Source organism: Lontra canadensis, unplaced genomic scaffold (genome assembly GCF_010015895.1).
Source record: "Lontra canadensis isolate GAN:19392208 unplaced genomic scaffold, GSC_riverotter_1.0 scaffold34, whole genome shotgun sequence".
In the NCBI taxonomy this organism is placed as follows: Eukaryota; Metazoa; Chordata; class Mammalia; order Carnivora; family Mustelidae; genus Lontra; species Lontra canadensis.
Window position 1 is genome coordinate 1,437,346 of NW_022631028.1, and position 18,903 is coordinate 1,456,248.

An 18,903-nucleotide genomic window follows, 5' to 3' on the forward strand; every position below is an offset into this window, starting at 1 on the left:
GTAAAAGTAGGAATAATTGGAATCAATATAGGCAAGGCAGACCTAGCACATGTTAGACACAGTTCTAAGAGCTTTATGTATACTAACTTTATCCTTATAACTACCCATTAAGTTAGCTACTAGCATCATCTCTGATTTATGAATGAGAATACCAAAGCAGGGGAACTTGCCCAAGGTCACACTCCTAGTGAGTGATGATGGCATTGGGATTTAAACTTGGGAAGTCTGATGAAGAGGGCTTGCTCAAATTATTAATTAATTAATTAATTATTTTTTTTGATTAATTAATCACCTGCTGTGTGCCAGGCACTATGCTGTGCAGGTATGATACCCACCCTCATGATGGAGCTTATCTCTTAGGCCAAAGAGCCAAAACACAAATAAGAAATAACTAATGACTAAAGAGAAGAATTATCTGAAGAGATAGGGGGCTGCTTCAAACGGGGGTGTTCAGGGGAGGTCCTTCTGTTGGAATATAAGCTGAGACCTGGAGCCAGCCAGGCAAAGCATTCCGGGCAGAGGGAACAGAATTAGCAAGGGCCCTGAGGTGGGACAGCAATTGGTTGGCATATTGGTATAATTGTCAAGGAGATGAGAATTCTGGAGTGGAAATTATAGGGTGAATAATATGTCTTGAGGTTGCAGAGGTCACGCAAGGCCTTCTAAGCATTGGTTTTCATTCTGAATACATTGGAGAACCACTAAGGTGTTAAGAAGACTGGGTGATATTTTAATGGAAGAACATCACTGGTTGCTGTGGGGGTGGGGGTTGGAATTGGTGGAAGGGAACATAGCTACTGTTTAGATCTAAGACCAGAGAGCAGTGATAGGCAAGATGATAAAAAAATGGCTCACATTTTAAAATACTTTGCACTGTTGAGGCATTTTATATTCGTTGGTCCCTTCAACAACTTACAAGGTGGTTATAATTACTTGACCCATTTATAGGTGGGGAAATTGAGCTCGTAGGTGGCTGGGATCTGAATGCAGCCAATCTGGCTCCAGAGGCTGTGCCTTAAACCACGAAGCTCTGTTGTCTTTGCAAACAAAGTTCTTCCAGCAGTGTCTCTCATGGTCCATGCTAACGTGAAGTTAGCTGCAGTGAGGAGCTGCGGACCCATCTTTGGCTTCCCCCCTTGGCCTCACACTGCACGCACAATCTCCTGAGGGCTTGACAGGGTCCTCCAGAGCTTGTCTTCAGCCAGGTTTCCCCTATTTTCATTGCACAGACATTTTGTGTCTCAGTCTGTTGCATCAGCCCTTAGGGATCACTGTCTTCGATCTGTTTCCCCCCTGCCATTACCTAAGTTGATCTACACTCACGCCAGAGTGACCTTTTCTAGCATGTGGCTTCCTCACTTACCTTGCATTCTTTCTGGCTTGCAAAGGTATAGCTTAAACTCTGAAGCATGGGCCCTGACCCTCCACAGGGAGAGGGGTGCCAGCGAGCCTCCGCTGCTGCCCCGCTGCCTTTTGTCACTTAACAGGGAGGAGTGTGTAGCCAGCAGTAGGAGCGTGAGACCACTGGAGAATTCAGCTCCCATTGTAAAATAGTCCCTATTTGTGTATATATCAATCTTCTGTGAGTTTAATTAGAGCTGGGGCCCTTTCAGCAGACATTGGTAGTATGTATATATTTTTGTGTTTTTGTGTTTTTGCTCACATTTGTTGAGTGTTTACAACATGCTCAGCCCTGAGTGCTCCCCGTGGATAGTTCATTTAAACCTCAAAATAACACTCTGAAATATAGGTCCTGTTAACTGTATTTTACCAACGAGGAAACTGACGTTCAAAGAGGTTAAATAAGGGTGCCTGGGTGGCTCAGTGGGTTAAGCCTCTGTCTTTGGCTTGGGTCATGATCTCAGGGTCCTGGGATCAAGCCCCATATCAGACTCTCTGCTCAGTGGGGAGCATGCTCCCCGCCCCCCATCCCCCGCCTGCCTCTCTGCCTACTTGTGATCTCTGTCTTTCAAATAAATAAATAAATAAAATCTTCAAAGAGGTTAAATAATGTAAAACCGTGGTCACACAGCCAGTGAGAGGAAGAATAAGGACTTGAATCTAAGTAGTGACGCCACAACTGCCCTTAGCTACTGCACTGACATACTAGCGAAAGAGAAATTGCTGATGTGCATGTTTGAGAATCGGACCCTGAGATGCATATTTTTTCCAGAAATGGCTTCCAGGAATGGGATTGATCATGTGTTCAAGGGAAACCTTCTCACCCTTGAATGTGTGTATCAATAAATGGTATGCCCAATTCTAGTGGATGACTCTGTCATTCAGTGACATAAAGGCCTAATTATAGCCTTGACTTATGATGGCCCCACAGGTACTTTAATATTTCACTTATTATTCATCAGGTAATATATGACACACATTATTTGCTGCTGCTTATTGGTCAAGTTAGGCATTATCAGGCACTGTCACTAGAGCAGGAAGCCAGACAAATACAGAACTTTTTCAAGGTTCACACGGCTAGATGGACTGTTAAAAATTGAGCATGGTGCATTGTGGCAAGGCTAATAACTAAGGCATTGCTCTGGTAACATGTAACAGGGTCTGCCTAGCCAGGTCTCCAGGACCATGACCTCAAGGCTGAGAAGGAATGGAGTAAAGCAGCAAGCCAGGTGATGATGTGGAGAAGGTGGTGGTTCCAGGCAGATGGAGCAGCAGGTACCTGGGTACTGTGGCAGGAGAGAGCATGATGTACTCTAGAATCAAAGGCCGGAAGGGCCAGCTGCAAAGAGCCAGTGGGGAGAGAGGCAGGTCGAAGATGTTCAAGGCCTCGTGGGCCAGTTTTTATCCTAAGAGCAACCGGAAGCTACGGAAGAGTTCTCAGTGCTGGTTGTCATCATAAGCACACAGCGAGAGCTCATCTTCAGGATCCGTGCTGGGGAAGGCAAGGAGTCGTCTGTCAGGCAGGACTACAGAGGTGTCTGCATGTAACTTACATTCGTAAGTCATAAATCAGTGAGCGAAGGGCTGCAGAGGGATAATGAATGGTGTGAGTAAGAGCACAGCAGAGAGGGCACTGGAACTGGTTCTTACTAAATGTGGGAGTTCCAGGAGGAAGAGGGGAGCGCTTTGCATGCAACGGGAACTGTTCTGGCCAAAAGGTAGGATTGTGGGAAGACAAGGCAGGCTCTGAGAAGGCCAGGCAGTCGTGAGACTGGAGCAGGTTGCCTCAGGCCAGAGCGATGGGAGAAGCCAGAGTGCTGGGGCCTTGGTTGAGGAGGGATTAGTCAGAGGTCCCAGCTCTATTTTGGAGCCAGCAGAGGTCTTCAAGGAGAGGAACAGCTTTGATGCTTTATAGGTCTGTAGCTTTGGCAGTTGGGTAGAGGAGCCAGAAAAGGGAAGAAACTCTGGTTCTGTGAGACCTGTCCTGGTGTGTGGTGGCCACCACCATGGGTATCGGCAGTGGGAGTGACATGGAGGAGGCAGATTTAGGCGGTGTTTGTGGGAGAACATTGGAAATAGCCAGGGCACAGAAGCCCCGCACATCTGGGTTCAAATTTCAACTCTGCTACTTACTAGCTTATAAGGTCTTAATATTTGTGTACCTTAGTTTCCTGAGCAGTAGTGTGGGTGTGTGACTCCTATCTCACAGGCTGGGAAGGGGTCTGTTGCTTGAGTGCTATCTAAGGTCTCCTAGAGCTTTGCATGTATTAACTGTTTTTTTTTTTTTTAAGGATTTTATTTATTTATTAGAGAGTGCAAGTGCATTAGCAGGGGGAGGGGCAGAGGGAGAGGAAGAAGCAAAGCCCCCGCTGAGCAGGGAGCCTGATACAGGACTTGATTCCAGGACCCCGGGATCATGACCTGAGCTGAAGGCAGACACTTAACTGACTGAGCCACCCAGGTGCCCTATATTAACCCTCTTAATCTTTCAGTCTTGTGAAGTGCCCAGTAAATTAGGTACTGTTTATCATTACCGTTTGACTCATGAAGAAACTGAAGTTCAAAGAGCTTATAGACTTGCCTAAGGACATACTGGATTCAGAGTGGTGGGAGTGATCCTCTCTGTTAGCCACTCTGCTAATGATATTTGTGATGGAGAGTAACTAATTGGGGGGCCGGAAGAGGGGGAGCCCTTTGACAGGAAGACCGCTGAACCAGACCTGACAGTGTGTGAATGTACTAGGCATCTGATGAAGAGAGAGGGCAGAGCCTCACTGAAAGTAGCTTTCTGGGTCTATCTAGGAGAGAGTGGAGGACATGTGCCCGGAGCAGAGTGAGCCAAGGAGAGAGGAGCAGGGAGGGAATCAGGGTACAGAGCGAGAGGGAGGTGGATCAATATCTGGCAGGGCCCTGGGGGCTGTGGTAAGGGCTGAGATTTTATTCCCAGAGGAGTGGGAAGCCACTGGAGAAATGTTAATGGTAGTGATGTGATCTGCTGGAGAACTTCAGAGAGTCACTCTGGCGGCCATGCAGAGGAGACTGTAGACCAGCTGATAGATGGACTTCTTCCAGAGCCAGTCAGAAAGGTACTGATGGAAAGCTCTACAGCACTGGCGTAGATGATGGAAGTGGATGCAGATTTTAGAGTAGAGCCGAGCAGACATGCTGGTGGCCTGAAAATTATGAGGGAAGGGGGAGTCAGAGGTGACACCTGGGTTTTTAGTTTGAGCAGTCAAAGAGAATGGATAGTCATTTACCCACGAGAGGGAAAGTTTTGTGGGGCAGGAACAGGGCAGGGTGGAAAGTGGAGTTCTATTGGACATGCTTCTTCCTTTTGAGATGTATACAAGACGTCCAGATGGCAGTGTCTAGTAGGCAGTTGGATATATGAGTCTAGACAGAGCCCAGGAGCCATCTGGGCTAGAGACGGAAATGTGGGAGTCTTTGGCATGTGGGGATTGGGGAGCATGGGAGAAGGGGGACACCCAGTGTACTGCAAAGGTAGAATGCTTTGTTTACAAAACACATGTTCTATTGTTGGACTCAGTTCTCAGAATGGAGATAGTAGCACCAAAGTAACTGAATACATTCCCTCCTGCTTAGGGTCTGGGTTTCGGCAAAGAGCCTTCATTCTACGTTTGCCTGTGGAGGTTCTGCACACATGCTCATGTGTCCATGTGCTTAAACCCAGCCCTTCCCAGTGTGTTGGCCTGGGGTCTCCAAAGTACATGATGGCCTAGATGTGGGTGCTGGGCTACTTGCTAACTGGAAGATTGGAGTGACCTGAATCCTGAAAAAGATTTAGGGCTTACACACAATAAAATCCATTCTTTCAAACTGCTTCAGAGTCCCTGGAGCCAGGTACAATTTAAAAACTTCTCATTATTTTGAAGTATATAATAGTCTAAGTTGTATGTTTACAGTATATTTTATGAACTTTAAAAAAAATTCAATAATAACTAATTTTTATCAATTCTATTTCTTTTTTTTTTTTCCAGAGTAATTCAGTCTTTTACCTCCTTGCATTTGGGCAATTTTTTTATGTTAATTTGTAGATAGGCTGATTATAAACTTATGCTTTAAAAATATTCAGAAACATACATACTGTCTCTCACAAAAATTTCATTTTCTCTGTTGCCACAACATTCCACATTCTGTTCCTGTTGCTAAGGCCTCTGGAATGTCCCAGTACAGAAAAAGGATATAGAACTCTTTTTTTTTTTTTTCTCCTGAAGACATTTTATTGAAATTATTTTGTATCTTCTAGCTTACTTCCAAATATGGTTCTCTGAAAGTAAAGAATTTAGAAAGCTAAAATTAAAGTTGCTTTAGATTTTCATAACTGGAACCTGATTTCTGAGGGTAGCATGAATTGGATTTAAGTGTACCATGTTTCCTTCCACGGGGATTGTGTGTGTGTATCGTGCACGTGTGTGAACACAACACAACACGCACGCACGCACGCACCCAGGCAGGCTTTTTAGGGAGTGTGATACGCTGGTGAGATATTAAGAACTGAGCTCATGGAGCACACCTGATTTTGAGTCCTGGTTATGCTTTCTTGGTGGGTGATAGTGGACAAGTTTATGTCTCTATCAGTAAAATGAGGATTTTATTGTAGGATAGACCATATATAAAGTCTTTAGCTCAGGGCCTGGTACATAGCTGTCTCTCAGTAAGGACCAACTATTCATCCTCATTACTGTCATCATTGATTGCACACGGTCTTAAGTTATTGAGGAAATTGAAGTTTTTCCAGAAGTATAGATTCCTGGTCCCTTACAGAATGAACCCTACCTTCTTATTTTTACTAGTATTTCTGAATCTTGAAAAAGGAAGAAAGGAATCACAGCAAAAAAGAACAGTTTTCTATATGAAGGTTATTGTGGCTAGTTGAATTGCTATTACTTGAAAGGATCGGTACAATTCTTAATTTTTTAAAGTTGTTTTATTTATAAAGGGGTGGGAGGGGGCTTGTTCCCCAAAGTATTTGGTTTCTGGGAAAGTGATATATTTTAAACAGCATTGCTTAACATTGAGTGCTGTGGGAAACCACACAAAACCAGCACATTGCAGTCGCCTAAATCTAAAGTGAGACCACTTAATTTAATGCTGTTTTAACTACCATTTAATTAATAAAACTAATTGAGTCAATTTCATTAATTAAACTGTTGATTTGATATTTATAGACATTTCATACTTCACAGCTGTAAATTATGAATGCTGTGTTCTGTAATTCAGATTTTCTTTCTTAATTGGTCTTGTATTGGAGGCATTTAGCACAGGGGTATATGGAACTTAAAGGGAACTACTTACATTTTATTTTTAAAATGAACTGTCATGTCAAGAAATTGTAGCCATGGAAAATGGCTTATTACGTGTTGATCATTGCAGGGATATAACCTTTCCTTTTCTCCTACATGTACTATTTTTAACTCAATGTGGGCATGCTTTCAAGGAAAATAGCACCTTGTTTGGTTCTTATTTTTCATTAAATTATTAAGCTTAGTCACAGAAGTCGTAGTCTGCTAGAAGCTTCTTGCATTATCTAATCAGTTTATCAGAGGTGTTCAGCTCTGACATTCCAACTTAATGGAGGTGGAAACTGGAAGGAATTTCTAGAAATCACGTTCCTCTGATCTTCAAGGGACCAGATCCAAGCCATTGTTGTGAGTCAGAATGGAATCCCGGCTACTGACGTAGACAAAGTACTTCATCTCTCTGTGAATCAGTTTCCTCCTTTTTAGAGGGGTTGTAATGGTATCGACCTAGGTAGTTGTGAGAAAAGAACAAGATCATAGCACCTAGAAACTGCTCAGTGCTGCCATTGTGTCCCAGAAGCTTGTTGGTCCCTGGTATATTTCAGATTTATAGCCTGCAATCTGTGCAGTTCAGTGTAATAGAAACTGTTTAAGAAAATCTGAGCTATATCCATGTGTAGATATTAGATCAGTCATTTGATGCTTTGAGACTATGATCACTTTACATCTCCTCAGGGCATTTTCTTTTTCCTGTAAAACTACCATGATCACCCAAGCTGGAGAAAACGTGAAATCAGATCTTACAGGAAAGAAAACAGATGCCAATTAGTTTTGGATCTTTTTTCCCCTTTAAACTTGGTATTTGGTCTACTAAACTATTTGTCTAATTGAAATGTGCTAATTATCCATTCATTGCAGATATTCTAGATAGTGTGCAATACTTAAAATCAGCAATTGTCTTTTTTTTTCTTTTAAATCTCTGTGCCAATGTGGGGCTTGAATTCACGACCCAGAAACCAAGGGTCCCATGCTCTACTGACTCAGGCAGCCAGGCACCCCTAAATTCACCAATTTTGAAATATTTAAGAGATTAGATTCTGAATCTGAAATGTTAGCACTGTTCCCTACCTAGATTATTTTTAAGTAATTATTCATGGTTAGGACTTTTTAGTTAACCACATATTACCAAATATGAAGTCACACTCAGTTTCTGTGTACATGCAGATAGTTTAGTTTTACATTTGTGTTTTAATTAACTTGTATCTTGCCCTATTCTAGTAACTGAACTGAGATTAATGTGTGAAATACTGTGTTTGTACCAAAGTTCCATGAGTTCAGGGACATCAGTATGTGAGCAAAAGGACTAGAGGTTCTTGTGACCTGAAAAAGAGTATAAAAATAATTTTTTTGGTATTACATGCTGACCAGACCAGCAGTTTTACTCTTCATTGAAACCTTTGCTTCCTTTCTTAACGGTTCCATAGAACTCAGAAACCAGATGGCTGGAATAGGATGCATAGTTAAACAAAACCATTAGATGATACAGCTTTATGAATTGCTAAGCATTTTATGTGGTACAGATTCTTACCCATAACCCTTGGTGGAGTTCATCTAAAGTTGCTTTATTGTGTGAGTGTATTCATTGTTTGCATTTTAATAGATTTGTCTCTTTCACCTCATACTGATGATTTTTGGTGTGTTTTATTTTAACTTTCTGAACAGTGTTTCTGTAAGCCTGATTTGATTTCTCTCTTAATAGTTATGGTGGCACATCAGTTACTTTTAAATGTCACTGGAGTAGTATTTGAACTGGTGTACTTCATCTTAGGCAACAGCTTTAGAAAGTATTGCTAGCTAAATGGTTTCATATTAATCAGAACCAGATGAGTGATACTCTCTTTCTTTGTTGCAGACATGCCAATATTTGGTCTGTGTCCAGCCCACGATGATTTCTACTTGGTGGTGTGTAACGACTGTAATCAGGTTGTCAAACCGCAGGCATTTCAATCACATTACGGTAAGTGCTTAACCATTTAAAAATCATTATTAGAGGGTAAAAGGTAAAGCAGGATTAAACTGAAGGCCAGTGACAGCATGGATAGGCTATAATATTCCTCCCTCTGTCAGGAGCTAGGCTTTCTAATTCATCGAATGGGTTAATGCCTATTAGATGTTGGGTGTTTTCTGAATTTTATTAAAAGTGATGTGTGTTTTCTGAATTTTATTAAAAGTGATGTGTATTTTCTAATTTATTGAAATTACACAAGGAAAATATATTTTATAAAATCTCTTTTGAAATATTGAGTCAGCATAGTGAAAGGTTTATTTCCTTCTAGACCTCATGGTTGTGAATTTAGTGGTTGGTAAAATTATGTATACACAGTGTGGATACATATCTTCTTAAAGGAAATGTGATTTTGAAACTTCCAAGTTCAGAAGTTCTAAATCCAGCTTGACATTATGTTCGGTTTGTGAATATGATGAAACTATCACATCTTTTCCATTAAAACGCACGTGTACTTAGAAATGAAGCAATGTGTCTTTAGAGATTTCATGAACCCCTGAGCCATCCCTGGGCTTCTAGGCTCCAAGCCTGGTGTCTGGGTGTTTGATCATGGAAGAATCCAAATAAGATGGTTTTGCTTTGTCATAATGGCACCTAAAGACATAGTTTTATACCCAGTTGGGTTCAGTAATAGCTCAGAAGTATTTGAGGGCAACACCTTATTTCAGGCATGAGGATGTGTATAGTATGATCCTTACTTACCTCCTTGGAGTTTACAACCTAGCTTAAGAGATAGGCAGAACTAACTAGACGTACTTTTTAAACAACTGTGAGTTGATTCCTCATTGTCCTCGTTACTACAGATGCAAGCTTGAGACAGAATAAAAACGGGATCCTTCTATAGATAGAGTGTTTAAGCAAAGCTTCTGAGGAGGTGACCCTGGTGACCTGAGCTGTAAGTGATGGAATGGAGCCACCCGTGTGGCAATCTAGAATAAGTGCATTCTTACACGGAGGGAAGAGCTGGTGTACAGCTGACCGCCGTAGGTTGAGGGTAGTTAGTGGATGGAAGTAGAGACTAGAGAGGTCTGCCCTTGTGGGCAGGGACCGGACCCTGATCATGCACAGCCTTGAAGGGCAGAGTAAGAAGCAGCTTGGAGGCACTGTAGGGCTTATTCTATAAGAAAGTAAGTAACACAGGTCCACCTCACTGGTGAATTTGCAGAGAATAAATTGTAGGAGAAGGATAGAAGCTGGGAAGAGTTCAAGGTGCAAGACATGGTAACAGACTAAGGCTAATGTGGGGCCCTAGAGTTGAGGAGACAGCATAGCTTTGAGATTCATTTTAAGGCTAAAACTTAAAAAGGCTTGTTGTTGGGACAACAGTTATTTTAAGAGGCATGCCATCATATCAACATCCCACTATGTTTTCCCATAGGAATCGATTTTTTTATGTAACCAGAAAAAGGCTTTCTGAGTGTCTGATTCTGAGTGAAGCCCTGGGTAGGCTCTAAAGTGAGAACAAAGCTGAATAAGATACTATCTTCCTGATAAAGAGTCATAGAGGTTAGTATTGGAAAATGCAGTTAATCAATTGCCAAGTATTTTGGAGTTCAGGATTTTGAAGCCAAACTAGACTGGATTTAAATTTAAACTGGCAAGAACCCTAAGTTGTTCATTTGCCCTGAGCAAGTTTTCCAACCTCAGCTTCCTTTGTTACAATGTCAGAATGGTAATAGCAACCTCATAGGTTCTCAGTGACCACAAATGAAACAACATGGTAAAGCTCCTCATACAATGCCTGACACATAATAAGGATGAGGGAGAGAGAAAAGTACAACTGTGGGTACAGGCAGGTTTGTGTTTAACGTCAAAAAACAGTCAAGGGCCTTAAGAACAAGGAGGAACACAAATTGCTTTTCGATGAAAAGGCTTCTTGGAGAAAATTGCCTCAGGTTAGGTGATTCTGAAGAGTAGAATGGATTTGTTGTCCCATATGCAAATGTTTTCCTTTAGTTTTTAGGTGTGTAATGCATGTCCATTGTGGAAGATGCAGAAAAGACTTTTAATTTATTAATTATTTTTATTAACATATAATGTGTTATTTGCCCCAAGGATACAGGTCTGTGGATCATCAAGCTTACACACTTCACAGCACTTACCATAGCACATACCCTCCCCAGTGTCCATAACCCAGCCACTCTCTCCCTACCCCCCACCCCCCAGCAATCCTCAGTTTTGTGAGATTAAGAGTCTCTTATGGTTTGTCTCCCTCCCGATCCCATCTTGTTTCATTTTTTCCTTCCCTACCCCCCAAAACCCCCAGCTCTGCCTTCCAAATTCCTCACATCCGGGAGATCATATGATAATTGTTTTTCTCTGACTTATTTCGCTCAGCATAATACCCTCTAGTTCCATCCACGTCATTGCAAATGGCCTCATGAAAGAAATTGAGGACCGGAATTCAGTAAAGTGTCAGGATATAAAATCAATGCAAATGGCAAGATCTCATTTCTTTTGATGGCTGCATGGTATTCCATTGTGTGTGTGTGTGTGTGTGTGTGTGTGTGTGTGTACATACATACATATATACATATGTATGTACACACACACACACACACCACACATCTTTTTTATCCATTCATCTGTTGATGGACATTTAGGTTCTTTCCATAGTTTGGCTGTTGTGGACATTGCTACTATAAACATTCAGGTGCACGTGCCCCTTCGAATCACTACATTTGTATCTTTACGGTAAATACCCAGTAGTGAGATTGCTGGGTTGTAGGGTAGCTCTGTTTTCAACTTTTTTTTTTTTTTTAAATAAGCTTTGCCAATTTTGTGTTTATTTATTTTTTTTATTTTTTTAAGATTTTATTTATTCATTTGACAGACAGAGATCACAAGTAGGCAGAGAGAGGCAGGCAGAGAGAGAGAGGAGGAAGCAAAGCAGGCTCCCCATGGAGTAGAGAGCCCGATGTGGGGCTCGATCCCAGGACACTGGGATCATGACCTGAGCCGAAGGCAGAGGCTTTAACCCACTGAGCCACCCAGGCGCCCCTGTTTTCAACTTTTGAGGAACCTCCATGCTGTTTTCCAGAGTGGCTGCACCAGCTTGCATTCCCACGAACAGTGTAGGAGGGTTCCCCTTTCTGTGCATCCTCTCCAACGTCTGTTGTTTCCTGACTGGTTAATTTTAGCCATCTGACTGGTGTGAGGTGATACCTTATTGTGGTTTGATTTGTATTTCCCTGATGCCGAGTGATGTTGAGCATTTTTAATGTATCTCTTGGCCATCTGGATGTCCAGAAAAGACTTTTTAAAAATCACTTCTAATCCCCTAAAACAGGAAGTGTATTGATGGGGATAGATAGGGCTACCGTATATAACTTCACAGTTGGTGTGCTGAACAGCCACGTTTAGTGGTCTTAGGTTGACAGTGGCAATGATGTGAGCAAGCGCAGAGGCAGGGAATCCCATGCTGTCTGGGATGGACTGAATGGAGTCCTCATTGGCCGGGACTGATGTTCCCACACGTGAATGAGCGATGTGCAGAGGCAGGCTGGGACTAGCTGTCAGAGCCTCAGTGCCCATTAGACCCCCTGTCTTTGATGTGTCATTGGGGAAGTGCTTCAGGTTTCTTAGGCCCAGAGTGATGACTTAGTGGTCCTCCAGAGAGGATTGGTGGGTGACAGAGTGGATCAAAAGGGAGCGAAAGGCAATTGGCAGTGTGAATCCCGAAGCTGCAGCTTGGGGCAAGGCTCACTGACTTGCTCACGGACTTACAGGACTTCATAGGCACAAAGGGCCCTTTTGGTCCCCTCTTCGAGAAGCACTTCAACACAGTTGTTCCAGCACCTTATGGAGATGATTTTCTTCTCTCATTCTCTCTTTAAGAATGTCTGTATTGGGGGCAGCGGTGAGGGAGTCCCATAAAATCACATTTTTACTCCTTTTCTGTACCAGTACCTAGTCCAACCAGTATTTTCTAATAAGATACTTGTAGAAGGAGAATGGAATGGTGGTCACTTCAGACATGTAAATGAGAAGATGTGAATGCAAGATTCACATACTCACATACCTTCTGTGGCTACGCAGGGGCTTGGATGGGACTGATAAAGCCGTTGGGTGTGTGTGTGGTTGCACGGGGGAGCTTGGTCCCTCTGGTTGCAAGGGAAATATTGAAGCTGTAATAGAGGAGTCCCTGGCAGGAAGGTGGGGCCCAAGAGTTCTGAGAGAGGTTTTCGGCTGGGAGATGTTGAAGGACTTCCCTCTGTGAGGCAGCACCAAGGAGAAGGCTGATGGCAAACAAACAGGAGGTTAGGACATTTGAAGATGGGGGGGAGGGTTGGGTGCAACTGCATGAAGTGGAGGGGGGCACCATGTGATGACCCTGGAGAGATTTGGGACCAACACACCACTCACCTGGAGGGAAGGAGGTGTGGGCAGGGGCTCTGGTACCAAGAAGTGTTCCAGTGCTCTTGGTGTCTCTTCTATCCTTGGGCATAGGGGTTATAATAGGAAAAGTTTTTTGGGGGGAACCCACGTGTTTTTTGTTGTAATTCCCAAAGTCCCATTCTTACATGTTAACACCAAAAACAGTTTTCAAATTCAAAATCCTTCCCAGTGGCCGTTATAGTCTGTTAGGTATTAGGAAGAATCCATACCTGCCGATGGAGGGATTCTCTTTTCTTATCCTTGCATGAAATTGGTGAAAATGTGTGAGCAGTCTTCTGTGAATTAATGTATTACTGATAATCATCTGTGATTTTATGAACAACCGAGCAGTTGTTATAAATTCCAACAGGCAGTTCCTTTAAAACCACTGCTGCTAGGGCAGAGAAGGAAGCCACAATAGCAACAAGGCTTATAAATTGGTTTGTGTTGGTGATAATGTTATTGTGAATTGGTAAGCAGCTTATTACCAAGAGTAGTAAGAGATAATATTAATTTTTTGCTAGCCAAACTACCTTTTTGGGAGCTAACGATTACCCAGGATTTCCATATGAGCAATGATGTGGATTGATGGTAGTGTCATTGTGGCATTCCCAGTTTCTCATAGATCTATTTGCTTTCATAATATAGACTTCTTTTTTTTTTTCTTGGAAACTGCATAGTAATATATTTTCTTGATGTTGTTTTAATGTTTTGAAGTAGTCCAGGATACTTCATATTTTCCTTTAGTTACTCGGTATTTTTGAGAGCAAGATGTTCCTTCCTGTTAATTTCAGATTTAAAAGTATAATTTGAACCATTGGATCCCAAACCTGCTGTGCATCTAAATCAGAGAGGAGCTTTTTAAATGGGCAGCTTCTCAAGGACCATTCCGACCGTCTAGATGGGAATCTGTGGGATAGGACCTAGCAATCTATATTCCCAACCACTCTGGAGACCGACTCCAAACCCCAGGCTGAGCGGGGTGCACTATGACCCCAGCACATCCCTCCACTCTGTCAGGGTTGTTGCTCTGCAGTCCTGGTGCCTGGCACAGTGACTGACATAGATTGGCACTCAGAAATTTGTTGAGTCTAGCAGGGATGGCACGAAAGGAGGCCCTTGTTTTTTTTTTAAACTGATTTTTAACTTTTTTTTTATTACATGTTGGAAATGTTCTATTAATTGCTTCTAACTCTTTGAGTACAGAGGAGGGCTGAGACGGTGACGTTCCATAGGGCCAGAAGTATCCTCCTTTTGAGGTGGTTTACCACAGTGGCAATCTCAGTAACACATGTCTTGGTCCTAAACTGGCTACTGAATAGCATAAAATGTGTAGTCCTGTTTCTGTACATTGGCTGTGGATCTGAACAGGTTGGATTGGTTGATTTGTGGGGTGCCTTTGGGGTTCTGTTTTGTAAGAGTTTCCCAAGTGATTCGCACACGCTGTGTGTATGTGCTGCTGTTTGCTCTGCTGCTTCTCTTTGAGTTTGCTTTTGAAAAATACCTTAATTCCTCTCAACCTGTCCTTGTGCAGACATGAGGTGATCTTACCTAGGTGGGCTAAGTGAATGTGTTGATTTAGCTTGGACAGGTGCCATAGTTAGAACCACTAAGAAATGGAAACCCTGCTTGAATGTCAGCTGCTAAAGTATTTTGCCCCAGGTTAGTTAAGTTGACCCATTTGTTCACCTTTTGGCTCAGCCCTGAGTCCCTGAATAAGGCCTCGTAGTCACATGTGCCTGTGCCACCTTTCCCGGTTTTAATCAGTTGGGTTCTTTATGTATGATTTGCTTACATAATTCCACTTAATATTTTTCTGTAAATCAAACCACTTCTATTTAAATAAATCCTTTACAAAGAAAACCTTACCAGAATCATCATCAGGAAGACTGGTGTTGTTTGCCATAGATGCTAAGTATAAAAATAAATAAAGTGAGGAGGTGATTAAATTCCTTGTTGATGTTCTTGCCGGTGCTAGCTCTGAGCCCCAGGGCCTGCTCCCTTTGTGGAAGAGGAGACTAGCACGTTTTAGGCAAGTGTTATCCACCCGGTAATGTGATGTTTGTTATCAGAAGAATTGAAAGAGATTTGGAAAAGGAGTAAGTTATCACTTGAGATTTAATGTTGTTAATGACGGGGAGTGAAACCTACTCTGTGTTTTGGGAAACACCAGCTCCAGCTCTTGGGTTTAGTTTCCTCTCCTGTTGAAGGGGCTGTCCGCTGAGGCCAGCCCTAGCCCTAGGAAGTCGTCATGCCTAGGAAGCAGATTCTCAAGTCACGTTTTGATCTGCAGAAGAATCACAGAGAACGAATACCCTTGGTCTTTTATCAGTTGGTATTATGTATTGATTATGGGCTGAGCCCCTGCCAGTCACCAGGAGTGGCATGTGAGTCTGGTCCTCAGTGTAAAACACATTTCCTCTCTCAGATCTTTGTTCATAGATGGGGGTGGGGGTGCGGGAATATTACAAGTCTGGCTTTTTCTTAACTTTGTGAAAGTAGCATGAGCAGAAATATTGCTGCGATCTTACAGCTTTCTCTACTTGCAGCTACTGCGGTCCTGCAAAATTAACAGCCGCACACATTCCGTGAAGTGCACCGAGGTGGCTTGGGTTCTTTCAGATGGCAGCATAAATTATATTTTTCAGAAATGTAATTTTCATCAGAAGATGAGTAAATAGAAAGTACTCATACTTGTTTGAGCTAATTAAATTGGTTTCAAAGAATGTTAGTATATGAGCAGAATGAGTCTTAACCTATGAGAGCCGATGGGCTGATTCTGGCACGGGTGCTGACTGCCATTGTTGACAGCATTTCGGATAGTTGTGACCGGTGATTGCTGTCCTTTGATTGAATTAATCTACATCACAAAGCAGAGGTTTTGCTGTTTAATAAAGAACACCCTTCCCCTTTTGCCATCTGGTTGAAAGTAACAATTTCAGGTAATTTGAATGAGTTATTTTATTTCACTATTAAGTGACTTTATTTTTGGATAAAGAAAAAATGTTTCTCTGTTCTGTCCAATGTGCTGGCTAAATTTGGCCACTGCATTTTCATAATCTGGGCCTTTTTCTACTTTGAAACTTTTAGTGATAGTTAATCTTTTCAGGATTTCCATTCGTCTAAAAGTCCACAGACTAATGATGATTTTTTAAATAGTATTTGGTGATTCACAAAGCATTGTTGTATGTACTGTCTCATTTCCTGTTCTTAGCAGCCCACCGAGTGGGTAGTTCTATTCCCAGTTTACAAATAAAACTCCTAAATTAAATTTCTCTCACATGGATAAAACGTACCAGGCCAGGTTTTCTGGCGACTCATACCCATTTCTCTTGCATGTAATAAGGATGTATAGAGTTAAAAGAAAATCTAGGGAAGATGTAATGAATTCCACATGTCACAAAACTATCATTAGTGACAGATGTCCAAGCTCAGGTAGAACTTTAAAGTTGGCGTAGAGTAGCTGGGTCAGCGCTGTAAACCCATTACCTCAGAGGGAACATTCAGTAATTTGAAGACGTAATGGTAGTAGGTAATTGATTTAGCATAGTTGTTGGATTTCTTTTCAGCCTGTTCTCCTCCTCTGTTTAACCCTAAATACTCGTAGTCCAAAGCCAAGCTCCTCCTCTTTTTTGTTTCAGCCCCATAACATTCTGTAGCTTCTTTAGAGAATTGGTTGGCATATTTATTCCTTCAGTCAGTATAAAGATTGAAACTTGTTGCAGAGCCAAACATACTTAATTAACTCTTTTGCTTCTGAGACATACCTCAGGTCTTTCTCCAGCTGTCAGGGCTGAGTCAGGGAAGGGAGCTAACCGTAGCAGACTCATCAAAACGGGAATGAGATCAAGGTGGACATTAGTTTAACTCTCAGTGGAAATCTGAAATTGACCATTTGACCTAAACTTCTTGTCAACGCAAGTAGCGTGATACAAAATAAATGCAGTGAATTCAGCTTTCTTTGTCACAAGCCAAACAGTGCTAATTAATTTTTTTGTGTAACTTTAGTAGTGTCAAATAAAGGACCACTTTGTCCCTAGCTAATAGAATTTTACCTTTTTTCCTTGGTTATGTAATAAGCAGTGTCTTTACGTGGTGTTACTTATGCCATTAATGGGAGCCACATTTAAATTTGTAGTTATAAAATGTAGTAATTTTTCCTCTTTATGAATCTCTGCCTTTATTAATGTGCCTTTCCAATTGCTTAAAAAAATAAATAAATTGGCCATGATGTTATTCATGCATTTAACAAATATTTATTGAGTACCCCCTGTCGGCTCTAGGCATTGCTCCCACTGAACTACAGAAACAGTGTCTCCCATGCAACTTCTATTCTAGTTAGGGAGGATGGAGACAAAATCAAGTAAAATAAGATTACTTCAAATAGTGATAAAGGCTAAGAATAAGGTGCGAGAGAATGACCACCAGGGCAGGATTCTCTAAGTAAGGCTAGTCAGAGAAAGCTCCTCTGAGGTGTTGATTTTGAAGCTCACTGAAAAAAAGAGCTAGCCATGTGAGGATGTGGAAGACCAGTGTTGGACACAGAGAAAATAGCAGGTACAGAGACTCTGGGGTGGAAATGCACATGGCAGAAAGGCCAGTGAGGAGGCGGAGAAGCATTGTGTAAGGATGTGAGGGGTCTGAGTTAAGGTTCAGAAAAGGGAGGACTGGGGCCCAGTGATCCAGGGCCCCATAGGCCACCAAAGGATCAGGATTGGACAGTGCAGGTGACTCAAAGTCGCTGGAGGGTTTTGAGCAGGGGAGTGTCCTGATCTGATTGATGGTTGCTCTGTGGAACATAGGGGCAAGAGCAGAATCAGGGAGGCCGGTTGATGGGTTGTTTTGCTCTAGTCCAGTTGAGGGCTGAATCAGGAGAAAAGGCTGAGATTGAGATTGTGGCAGAGGTTGCCGAAGCTGAGGGTTATGGCCAGCATTGCAGGCTGCATGGAAGTAGAAAGCCATCAGGGCCTGCTGACGGATGGGGGATTAGCAGTATGGGGAAAGAAGGGACAAGGAATGACTCATGGGGTTTTTGGCTCAAGCAGCTGGAGGAATTTACCTAGTTTATGGATTCAGGGGAGTTGTTCTTCCAGCTTGTGTGGGGCCTTTTTTTTTTTTTTCCTTCTTCTTCTTCTTCTTCTTCTTCTTCTTCTTGTAAATGGGGTGTACTGACTGGAATGAAAAGCCTTGATGTGTTATATTCAGTCTTTAGGCATTTTCTAAATATTGTAGGGGTTGAAAATAGTGCAATAATGCAAACTTTGGGGTCATTTATTCTTTTTAGTTTGTTGTTGTTGTTTTATGGAACAGTAGTTACCTAGTCCTAGATGCCGGGACACAAAAGAGGATGTGCGTGCTCTCCTGGGACTCCTCAGCTTCTCATTCAGCTAACAGAAACATACCAATTCAAAAGCAAAAACACAGGCATTTTGATTTTTTTTTCATTGTTAACATAGTAATATTCATTGTAAAAGAAAAATAAATATGAAAGAAGAGGATAAATATGAAATCAGAACGAATAAAGGTCCTCCATGTTACTTCTCAGAGCTGCAGTTTGGCACATACCCTTGGAAGGTTTCTAGACCCGGCACATAGACCTGTTTGGCTGCATGTTTCTTGTTCCCTCATACACGTTAACATTGGATGTGTTATAAATTTACTTTTTTTAAACTTAGTAACCTATCTTATTTTTTCATGTGAATTCATGCTACGCCACTTCTTTTTGAAGAACATTCCACTTCATTAGTCTTTAAGTTAATTTCACCGGGCCTCTGTTCGCAGACATGTAGTTTCTCAGTG

At 42.1% G+C, this 18,903-nt stretch overlaps 1 protein-coding gene across 5 annotated transcripts in view; it reads left to right on the forward strand.

Annotated features, from left to right (window-relative positions):
• ATXN7 (ataxin 7) overlaps positions 1-18,903 on the forward strand; it is a 136,972-nt gene that overhangs the window by 78,989 nt on the left and 39,080 nt on the right. For all 5 annotated transcript variants that reach the window (XR_004383832.1, XM_032867316.1, XM_032867311.1 and 2 more), the window contains one exon: positions 8,575-8,679. Coding sequence is in view for 4 of the 5 variants with exons in the window: in XM_032867316.1 (XP_032723207.1) it covers positions 8,575-8,679 (105 nt within the window). In the remaining variant the exon portion in view is untranslated. The remainder of the gene's footprint in view (positions 1-8,574; positions 8,680-18,903) is intronic.